Source organism: Pseudorca crassidens, chromosome 19, assembly GCF_039906515.1.
Source record: "Pseudorca crassidens isolate mPseCra1 chromosome 19, mPseCra1.hap1, whole genome shotgun sequence".
In the NCBI taxonomy this organism is placed as follows: domain Eukaryota; kingdom Metazoa; phylum Chordata; class Mammalia; order Artiodactyla; family Delphinidae; genus Pseudorca; species Pseudorca crassidens.
Window position 1 is genome coordinate 18652616 of NC_090314.1, and position 11396 is coordinate 18664011.

General features: G+C 55.1%; 1 protein-coding gene across 1 annotated transcript; it reads left to right on the forward strand.

Moving 5' to 3' along the window:
- The first annotated feature begins 73 nt into the window (after positions 1-73).
- UNC119 (unc-119 lipid binding chaperone) lies at positions 74-6866 on the forward strand. Its single transcript, XM_067717072.1, has 5 exons — positions 74-1379; positions 4884-4997; positions 5512-5614; positions 5724-5896; positions 6162-6866. Exons 1-5 carry the CDS (start codon positions 1157-1159, stop codon positions 6272-6274), a joined length of 726 nt encoding a protein of 241 aa, XP_067573173.1. The 5' UTR covers positions 74-1156; the 3' UTR covers positions 6275-6866.
- The last annotated feature ends 4530 nt before the right edge of the window (positions 6867-11396 follow it).

Below are 11396 nucleotides of genomic sequence, written 5' to 3' on the forward strand. Positions count from 1 at the left end.
TGTGATGAGCCTGTGATAGTATCTGGTATATTCTGGGCTCTCAAGAAACATTGGTTGAATGTGAATTGGAATGATATGAAGTATGAGCATACCTTTCATTCTTCATTCGTGTGTAAGTAATGGTTTCCTGGTGTCTGTCCTCCTGGGCTCACTGGTCCATTTTGCTTCCACCTGGCCGTGTGCCCTTCTTGCCTCGATGTCCTGGAGGGCCCTGTGGTGGCTGGACATTGTAGGCTATTGTCCTTCGATATGTCCTGGGTTGTCTAGCAGGGGGTCTGGGAGAGAATAGCTTGTACCAGTGTAAGCCCTCAGATACTAACTGATTCATAAATTCAAAAAAAGAACATACAGTTGACCCTTGAACAATGTCGGGGGTGGGGTGCCCACCCTCTGTGCATTCAAAAATCAGAGTATAATTTATATTTGGCTCTGTTGATCTGCAGTTCCATATCCAGAGATTCAGCCAACCCATCGTGTAGTACTGTAGTATTTTCTACTGAAAAAAATCCACAGATAGGTGGACCCACGCACTTCAAACCCATGTTGTTCAAGGGTCAACGGTATTGAGCACAGGCTGCACGGGGCACTGTGCTAGGTGCTGGGTATTATAGAGAACAAAGACAGGATCTCCACTTTCACTGAACTGGTCTTTTAGGAGGCGGAGGCAGTGAGCAAATGAAACTAATTTCAGATAATGCATTAGAAAGAAAAAACAGGCTGATCAGATAGTGCCTGGGGGTGTTTGAGAGGGTCTCTGAGCAGATGACATTTGAGCTGAGACCAGAAGGACAAGAGGAGGCCATCTGGGGGAAGAGCATCCCAGGCAAAGACCCTGAGGTGGGAACTTGCTTGCGGGCAGAGGGAGGGGCGGAGTGGCTAGAGTACAGCGAGTAAGAAGGAAAAGGTAACCAAAACCCCTTAAAATCCCTATCGAAAAAATGAAAGAAGCCCAGGGCGGGCCGCCTCCCTGCCCCGGGTGAGTAGCCCAGGTGGGCGGGAGGTGGGCGGGGCCAGTACCGGGCCCACCCTGGGGGCGGGGCGGCACCTGGGGCCCCTGCCCGGCCGGGGGCGGGGCTGCGGACGCTCCCCCTTCCCTCGGCTCCAGCTGGCGCAGGCAGCCGCCGCGGCAGCAAGCTGGCTGCGGCCCCGGGAGGCCATGAAGGTGAAGAAGGGCGGCGGCGGCGGGGCCGGGACGGGGGTGGAGCCCGCTCCAGGGGCCTCGGGCCGGAGCGTGGAGACCAAGACGGAGCTGCAGGCGGAATCCGAATCCGGGTCCGAGTCGGAGCCGGAGGCAGGCCCGGGGCCCAGGCCGGGGCCGCTGCAGAGGAAGCAGCAGATCGGGCCGGAGGACGTGCTGGGGCTGCAGCGGATCACGGGCGGTGAGCACCCGCGAGGGAGCGCCACCCGCGGGCGGGAGCGGGAGAGCACGAGAGGGGGCCCTCGAGGCGCGCGGAGCCCGGGCCCCCGCCCCCTTTCCCGCCCTCCCCCCGCCTCCCCTCCCCCACCAGAGTCCCCCTCCACGTCTGACTCCAGGCCTGAGATCTCATGTTCCCCCTTCCCTTGATCTCTCTCTGCGTCCCTCTTGTCCCTTTAGAGATTTATTTCCACCCCACTCCTTCCTTTTTGAGGAGTCCATCCCCCTTTCCCAGGTGGAAGTGGAGCAACACCTGCAACTGTGACCCCCTTCCCCACAGAGCCTTCAGAGCCCTTTGAAGATTTTCTCTGCAATAATGAGGAAGGGGGCTGAGTGCAGTCTACCCTCAGTCTCCTCCACCCTGGAGGCTAGGTGGAGGCTGAGTTACTAGGGTGGTATCAAAACCCTCAGTTCTCCCCGACCACTAATGCCTTCACCCTGGACACCCCAGGAAGTCTGGGGCCATCCCCCTCCCCAGGAAAGGACCTGAGGAGGAAGCTTCAGTGGGTTGGCTCTGGGCGCTCTCAAGGGAGTGGGTTAATGCCCACCCTTAGCCTGGACTAGGGCCTGTCCTGTTTTGGGAGGCCAGGTCTCCACTGTGGTTGAGTTTCTGAGCTGGACTGCCTAAGTTGAAGTTCCAACTTTGCCATGTTATTGACTGTGTGACCTTGGGCTAATAACTTCACCTCTCTGAGCATATTCATCTGTAAAACAGGGATAATGATACCTACCTTGCAGAGCTATTGTGAAAATAAATCCTCTGATTTTGCACCATGCCTGGCATGCTGTGCATGCCCTGTAAATAGGGCTCTTTTATCAATAGTACTGAGGGCCCCACAGGACTGCTCATGGCTGCTGCCTAGAGGCAGACAACTGGGCATTCAGGGCAGGGGAGGGGGTCACCATAGGCAGGGAACAAGGACTGGAAAGTCTCATGGCAGAGGCAGTGGCTGAGCCTCAAAGAACAGAAGGCGTTTGGAGTGGCCTACTGCCTTGGCCTCATTGATTAGTAACCCTGCCGCAGCTCCCTCTGAGAGAGCAACTCTTGGGGCTCCCCTGTGGGGGTAGGGGGCAGATGCTGGGGTGGAGCTGAGCTCTGGAGCTGCAGGAGCAGCAGAGCCCAGGGCTTCCAAACAGAGCTGTGGAGGAGACCATGGTGGCAGGTCTAGGCCTGTGCGTCTGGGTCCTCGGGGGACCAGCATCTCCCGTCTCTCTGAGCCAGGCAGCAACCATTCTTGGCTAGGCCCCCAGAGCGCTGAGCTGCCTTACCCAAGCAGGCACTGGTAGAGGGAGGGGGCCCGGGCCAGTCTGATGTTGGTGCCAATTGGGCTGTAATTGGCAACAGCAGCATTTAGGATTCAAGTTAGCTCTGGGGCAGAACTTACTTATAGGGTGTCTAACTTGTCCAGGTCCTAGGTAACTTTAGAAGTTATTTTGCAACTATGGGGGCTTCCAACCCATGTACGACTGTGTGTCTCTGAATTTGGAGGAAATTTATAGCCCTTAGAGATGCGGCATCTGCTGTAGATGAGCAGAGGAAGAGTCTTCACAGGAGCCCTTTCTTTTGTAAAAGTTGAGAACAGGCCTCCAGGACTCTCCTCACTGACACCCCTGCCTGGTCTCTTCTGACCTTAATCGCACAGGTCTGAGGTTTTTTGTTCCTGGATTACTCAGCCCTGAATCCAGCTTAGGAAGCTATTTGTGGCTGAGGGGAAGAGAGCAGTTGTGTTCTGAGCCCTCGGCCAGTCTGCCCCTTATCTGGCCTGACCCTCGGTCCCAGGCCTCATCCTTCTCTAGCAGAGGGAGGGAGTGGAGGTGGTGTCCTGAGCCATGGGCCTCTCCTGTTCCTCACTTCCTCTAGGGACAGAGGAGTTGATAGGTTGAGTTTGCGGCAGAATAGACTGAGGTCATACTGCAAGTTGTTCTCAAATGAGAGGAGAGGCTCCAGAAGTTAGAGAATGGGGGAAGAAGGAGGACTTTATGTGGAGCTGGGAGTTGGGCAACTAGGATGCTGTTCCCAGTTCTGCCACATCCTCTCCTTATGCCCCGCACCCTCCTTCTACATCTTTGGATTAGTGCTTACTTTCTGTGAAAATAAGGTGTGTACAGCGTGAGGTAGGAGTTGCCTACTTCCATTCCTCCTCCTCTCCTCTCACCACCATGGGCTGTGATGGGCAGGCCAGGGCTCAGGCCCCTCCACAAGCCCTATGTAGTCCCTGCTGGACCACAAGGTGCCAGGTGGCTACCAGGAGGGCTTCCTGGAGGGGGCTGCCCCAGGCTTGAGGGAGAGAGAATGACTTTACATTCACTTCCTCTTCCTGCCCCAGAGGAATAAGAGGTGGTCTAGGGACCTGGAGGGTGATTTCCGGGCCTCTACGTGGAGGATGTGATGCTATGCAGGCTGATAGCACCAGAGCCCCCACTGCACTTCTCTGTTCCTTCCTATTTGCTGCCAGGGCCTCCTTGAGTGCTTGCAGTTGCTGCTGCACGAGCGGTGAGGGTTGGATCAGGCCCTGCTATTTCTAAGCTTCCTCAAGCAGGGCCCACCACTATTCCTGGTTCCTCTTCTGGGCTGGAGGACTTCCCTTACCCCGTGCACACCCCCGATGCACCTGCCACACCCTCTTACTGGCCTTGCCTGTACTCTTCTCTCTGGGGGTGGCTCAGCATCAAGGCTGGATGGATGACCTTTGAGGGGGTTCCCTCTGTTTGCTAAGGCCTCCTCCTGCTTGAAGATCAACAGGGATGGGAGCAAAGGTGGCTCCCTTCCCCCCAATATTCCAGGCTCTGGGCTTGGGTCAGCAGAGCTTTGGCTAAGCTGCTTAAGGGAGCTGGGTTGGTGTAAGCCTCTTATGGGGAGAGGAGGGGCCGGGGTGGGGGTGAGGAGGGATAGGGAAAGGGTTGTTCGCTTGCCCCAGCACTACCCAGGTCAGAGAAAGTCCTTGTTTGACACACCTAGATGTGTGCCAGGGGTGGCTATGGGGTGGGGGCGGGGGCATCCTCTCCCGAGGTAGAGCTGTGTCACCCCTGTTAGAGTGAGGTTCCTAAAAGCAGGGCTCTATCTTCCCTCTCAGGGTGGCGGGGAAGGGCTCCCCATCAGATTAGAGACTCATTTGGTTAAACGTCACCGAGCCAGTCCTGGCAAAGCAGAGGCTGGAATAAGGGCCCTCAACCCCTGGGTGGGCGGCAAAGTGTTGGCAAGCTGACCTTGTCCTCCACCCTGCCCCTCCCTGACCCCAGAGGCTACCAGGATGGAACGATTTGTCTCCCATTAGATCCCAATGGCAGAGCTATGTCTCCCGCACACTATGGGGCTCCCCCAGGGTGGGGGCTCACTTCTCTCTTTCTGCAAGGCAGTGACCTTAGGAGCAGGGAAGGTGGTAGCTAGTTCAGGGTTCCACTAAAGCCGAGTTGGCAGCAGGGGCTTCTGGGCAGGCCCCTTCCTTGCTCAGCCGCCAATCTCCCCTAGACTATCTGTGCTCCCCTGAGGAGAATATCTACAAGATTGACTTCGTCAGGTTCAAGATTCGGGACATGGATTCAGGCACTGTTCTCTTTGAAATCAAGAAGCCCCCAGCCTCAGGTGAGTGGGTTGGGTGGGCCATCGACAGAGGGAGGTGGGCGAGGGCTGTGAAATGGGCTGCCCAGGGACTCCTCAGGCTACAGAGGAGTCAGAGCAGAGCTGGGATTTGCACCCAGGCCTTCTCAGGAGACACCAGGCAGGGGGGCCTCTGCCTGGGGCTGGGCCTCTTCCTTTCCTTCCCTGTGCTCCTGGGGTTAGACATCTTGGGAAGACAATCCTGCCTCTTCAGTCCCTGCCAGCCTGCCCCCTGCAGGCCCCCTTGGGAACTGCAGTCCCAGAGGCCCCAGGTCTTTTTGTCTCTTGTGGCTCAGGGAATCTCAGTTGAAATTGGTGACCCGCTGACCAGTTGGAAGCAATTGGAAGCATTCAGCCAGTGGTCTGAACCCTCAATATACATCAGGATCTCCTGAGGAGTTTTGAAAAATTCAGACAGATGAGGGCCCTGGGGTGAAAGCCCGGGTGGGCATGGGCCCCAGCCTGAAACCCACTGAGCCCCAGCTGGGGTGCATTACAGAGCGGTTGCCCATCAACCCACGGGACCTGGACCCCAATGCTGGGCGCTTTGTCCGCTACCAGTTCACGCCTGCCTTCCTCCGCCTGAGGCAGGTGGGAGCCACGTGAGTCACTGGGCCGGGGTGAGGGCTGGGGGGGGGCTGAGATGCGGGTGAGGGTGGTAGGGAGCCCTTCTTGAGTCCCAGCTCAGCCCCGCCCCCTTCTCTCACTCAGCGTGGAGTTCACGGTGGGAGACAAGCCTGTCAACAACTTCCGCATGATTGAGAGGCACTACTTCCGCAACCAGCTGCTCAAAAGCTTTGACTTCCACTTTGGCTTCTGCATCCCCAGCAGCAAGAACACCTGCGAGCACATCTATGATTTCCCCCCTCTCTCTGAGGAGCTGAGTGCGTGGGCAGGGCCCTGTGGGAGGGATGCAGGGGGACTCAGAGAGACCAAGTTGTGGGGAGTGTGGGTCTGAGCCCCTTTCTCCCCTCCCTGGGTCTCTTGTGTCCGGCCACCATTCGTGTGTCATCTGTAGGGAAACTGAGGCTCAAAGAGGCTGGGGGAACTCTTTGTTCAGCTTGTCCGCGTCCCCTAGTCCTGAAGCCCCTGCAGTGGCCTGGCTCAGGCTTCTGACCTTTGCCCCAACTGGCTGGGTCTCTCTTGCAGTCAACGAGATGATTCGTCACCCATATGAAACACAGTCTGACAGCTTCTACTTCGTGGATGACCGGCTGGTGATGCACAACAAAGCAGACTATTCCTACAGCGGGACGCCCTGACCCCCAAACCAGCCCCTGCCCCAGGAGGGTCCTGGGCCCGCAGCCGTGACCACCCCAGCACTCACCTGCCAGCCCCAGGTTTTCTGCCTGGGCAGTGCTCCAGAAGCCCTGAACCCTTAGTCAGTGTTGGGAGGGCGGGTGCCTGATGTCCCCCGTCCAAGTCTGTGCAGCCCATGGGGCCTGGCACGTGGGGTGGGGTGGTGGGGGCTGTTTGCCTCCATAGCCAGGAAGACTTCCCGTGGGAGGAGTAGCCAGGACTTGCGGACAGCCGAGCTGGGCCTCTTGGGCCCAAGTTTCAGAATAGTGTTCCCCTATCCAGGCTTTGACTAGGTCGGGGCAGGGACCCATTCCCTGTCCCCTGCCCACCACTGACAGGCCATTTAGAGTTGTAAATTCACAGAGGAAGGTCCTTGTGGGGTCTTGCAGTCAAGCTTCCCAAGGGGGTCTGGGCCCTGACCACAGCCCCGGCCTCTACCATCAGGGCCTGAGATCCTGCCTGAGGTGTGGGAGGGACCTGCCCAGATTGCAGCCTGGAGTAGGGGTTGGACCAACTGTATATAGTTTTCAATAAACTCTTTCTCCTTTTCTGTTCTCTGGTTGTGGGCCAGCATGTGCGTGTGGTGGTGGCTGAGGGGGCCGTGATGTGGTCCCAGGGCCCTCCTGTCTCCTAACCCGCTGCAGCCTGACCCCCACCCGGCATCTAGAGTCAGCACTTAGTATGTGTTGCAGCTGGAAAGGGTTTTTCCTTTGATAAGGAAGGAGACCCAGGCCTTGAGAGGGGAAGCTTTGGCCAAAAGTCGTAGCCAGCCCTGAAGAACAGAGAGAGGCTGGGACAAGGGCCCCCGACTCTACGGTAGGAGGGGAGGTGTTGGGGAGGTGGCCTTGCCCTCTACCCCACCTTCCCTGACCCCCAGAGGCCACTAGGACCATTAGGTTGTCCTTTTAGCCCTCATCAGTGAGAGAAGGCTGAGGCCTGGAGCCATCTTGCCCTCAGCTGCCTTGGGGAGGCCCTCTGGCCTGGCTGCCCTGCATATAACATCACCCCCAGTCCTACCCCAGACCCAGCGGAGGTCTTTGTTTCCTTAATGGAGGAAATTCAGGAACTGAGATCGCTGGAGAGTTTACTGCAGGGTTTACAGCTTACTGTTCCAAGCGCCAATTTGGATACACGTGGCGCTAGTCTGCCCTCTCCCTCTCTGGGCTGAGGAGTTCATCTAACCCTGAGGGGCCTGGAAGGGCTGGAATTCAACTGGGTTCTGTGGAGCACTTGCTGGGGGCCGGGACCTGGGCTGAACTCTGGGATTCTAAAATGAGAGAGACACAGGGAACAAACACCTGTCCCTAGAATGAGATGAACTGGGCATACAGGGGAGCAACAGTCGTCCTGCTTCGAGGGTCCTAGGGAGGATTCTTGGAAGAATCTTATTTACCCCAGCATTCAGGGCACAAACAAGGGATTCAGTCTCTACTCCTCCCTGTTTCCAGCTCCATCCAATCAGTCACCAGTCGTGGAGATTTCACCTCTTAAAAATCTCAACTTCATCTACTTCTCTCCAGTTCCTTCACCTCTCACTCGAATTCCTACAGTTACACTCCTCAACACCCCTCTGCCACTACTATGCTAGTACGTGGACTCTGGAGCCAGACTGCCTAGATTTGCATCCTGACACTGCCACTTAATAGCTGTGCAATGTTGGCAGTGCAAGTTAACCTCTCTGGGCCTGCATTTTCTGAAAAATGGGTATAATCCTCAGAATTGATTGTGAGCAGTCTAAGTTAACACATACAAAGCACCCAGGCTTGGGCCTAGCCCTCAATATATATTGGCTATTGTTAGCTTCATTTTTTCCAATCCACCCTTCACTCAGCTGCCAGAGATAATCTGGCCAGGTCATTCCCGCTTAGTCTTCCTCAGTGGCCCACCATTGTCAGAAGCCCCAACACCTGAACCACAAGGCTCCACAGGTCTTTCACGTTGTAAATATTCACTTTGTTGAATGCAGCTGATAAATCTTGCCTCCAAACCTTTGCTTTATGCCGTTCACTGGGCCTGAATGCTCTTCCCTCATCTCTTCCTGTCAAAGTTGTCCTAAATTTTCAAGCATGTGTGATGGTGGCTACCTGGCTCTACTGGTGTTCAGTGAGCAGGGGACCGGAATGCCAAATGTGCTCCACTTAATGGGACACTCAGTGCTAACCGTCCACCCCTCACAACGGAGGGTCACTGAATGGGCATGTGTAACCCCAGGGAAGGCCAATGAGCATTTGAGAGCAGGGCAGAGGGAGAGGAACCAGTGATGGAGACAGGAAGAAAAGCCGGAGAGGTGAGGACGGGAGCCTGTTTGGGAGCAGGCTGTTTTAAAACTGAGGGAAGAAAGAATTTCACCAAGAAGTAAGTGGTCAGCAACTGTCAGCTGTCACAAAGGGGAGGAAGGGGCGTGGGATGGGAGGGGGTTTTGGTTTGCAGATGAGGCTGTACAGGTATACAAGTGTTTGGAGTTGGAAGTGTCGTTTTGGAGGTTACAAGTATACAGAGAAGGTATAGCAAGCAAGAGGGACTTTTAGGCCAACACAGGTGTCAGGAAGAAAACCCTCCCCTACCACTCTGGTAACAGTCCTCACTGCACCTGCTAAATCGAATCGGGTTGGGGTCCTGGATCGGGCCTGCTGTACTTCCACCTTCAGATGGATAAGGAGGTCCCTGTTCTGAGGTCCTCATCCCTGGAGCATGTACCAAAGAGGCCCTCATCTGTGTCCCCTGGGCGTGGAGGAGCCTGGCTGGGAGAAGCCTTGGCACCCTGCCTCCTTTTAAGTCTTCATGCCTCTGGCACTGTTCCTACTGCTAATGGTGCAACTTGATGCATTTGGTTCCTGGCACTTTTCCTGGGAACCCAGAGGATCCCTGGGCAGTAGAAGGAGGAAGAAGACAGGGCCAGGTGGGGCTAGTCCTGGCTCTGGTGATGACGAGCTGTTGACCTTGAAGGCTGATCTGGACCTTGCCAGACCTGGGCCTCAGATTCTGTCTCTTTGAAGTCAGCCAGATATTTTTGCTTTGACTCCTTAGGGGTGTCACGAGGACCTCACCCCTGGGTTGAGCAGGAAAACCCAAATTCTACAGGGAGACCCACCACACATGCCCACCTGGGCTGGAGCCGGGGTGCACATGGGGACTGCCACACCCTTTGTAAAATATTGAGATGCTTCCCTTCCAGATGGTGAAGAGCTGCTGTCCCAAGCCCCTAGTGCCTTCCTCCCTAGGCTGGCCCCTCCCCTGAGAGCCACCCTCCATTTCCCCGCCACCTGGCAACTAAAGCAAGGGTGCTTTACTTTTTTGTGTGTCATGGACCCAATGTTGTCTCTACTGAAGCCTGTGGACAATAAGGTTTTGTGTTTTTTTAATTTTTTATTTATTTATTTTTTTATTTATTTATTTTTTTTTTTTTTCTGGTACGCGGGCCTCTCACTATCGTGGCCTCTCCCGTTGCGGAACACAGGCTCCGGACGCGCAGGCTCAGCGGCCATGGCTCACGGGCCCAGCCGCTCCGCGGCATGTGGGATCTTCCCAGACCGGGGCACGAACCCGTGTCCCCTGCATCGGCAGGCGGACTCTCAACCGCTGCGCCACCAGGGAAGCCCTGTTTTTTTTTATTTTTTAAAAAATTAATTTTTATTTTTGGCTGTGTTGGGTCTTTGTTGCTGTGCGCGGGCTTTCTCTAGTTGCAGCGAGCGGGGGCTACTCTTCATTGCGGTGCGTGGACTTATTGCAGTGGCCTCTCTTGTTGCAGAGCACGGGCTCCAGGCACGCAGGCTTCAAAAGTTGCAGCATGTTGGCTCAGTAGTTGTGGCTCGCGGGCTTAGATGCTCCGCGGCATGTGGGATCCTCCCGGACCAGAGCTCGAACCCGTGTCCCCTGCATTGGTAGGCGGATTCTTAACCACTGCGCCACCAGGGAAGACCCAATAAAGTTTTTACGTACATAAAGTATATTGTAATCCTATATATTTTATGAATTAAAAACTATATAGAGAGATCTATACATATTCTGCAATACCTGTAATGTAATATGAAAACATCTGTGATTTCTCTACTAATGACAAAGTCACAGATTCTGTGAAAAGCTATTGTGATTTATTGCTGACTTTTTTTTTTCCGGCCCGCTGCGATATCTTAGTTCCCCAACCAGGGATCAAACCCGTGCCCCCTGCAGTGGAAGCACAGAGTCTTAACCACTGGACTGCCAGGCAAGCCCCCCCGTTGCTGACATTTTTGTTTTAAATAAATTTATTTTTGGCTACGTTGGGTCTTCATTGCTGCGCGCAGGCTTTCTCTTGTTGTGGCGAGCGGGGGCTACTCTTCATTACGGAGCACAGTCTTCTCGTTGTGGTGGCTTCTCTTTACTGTGGAGCACAGGCTCTAGGCGCGCGGGCTTCAGTAGTTGTAGCTCATGGGCTCTAGAGCACAGGTTCAGAAGTTGTGGTGCACGGGCTTAGTTGCTTTGCGGCATGTAGGATCCTCCTGGACCAGGGCTCGAACCCATGTCCCCTGCATTGGCAGACTGATTCTCAACCACTGCGCCACCAGGGAAGCCCACTGGTGACATTTTTTAATTGAGAGAAATGCTAAATTCGAGGTAGAGATGAGTGAAAATGAAGGTGTAATTCCTTTATTCAAATTCATGGACTCATGAATTCTAACCAGTTTTAGAACCCTCATGTTTAGAGCCCCTGAACAAAAGGGTTAATTCCCCACAAATAGAGGACTAGTGGATAGTGTTAGAGCATGCAGACCCTGCATCCATTCAGACTGTTCCTCACTCTAAACGGTGGTTGAACACGTGGTGATAGGTGGCCAGCAGGGGGCAGCATATGAGTGGAAGTGTGGGGCTCAGTTCAGAGGGAAGCCGCCCCCGCCACCCCCCCCCCCCCCCGGTTTTAAGTCCAAGGGCCAGTCTGGTTACAAACAAACAAACAAACATAAGACCCCAAAGTCTTATCTGCTTGCCACCTGTCTTACTTGCACAGGGGCAAGCTTACTCGTAGGTGTGTCGAATGGGCCCAGAAGACTGAGGTCGGACTGAGGGCTCCTGGAGATGTCCTTGCTTGCTGCCTAGGCTGGAGGTGTG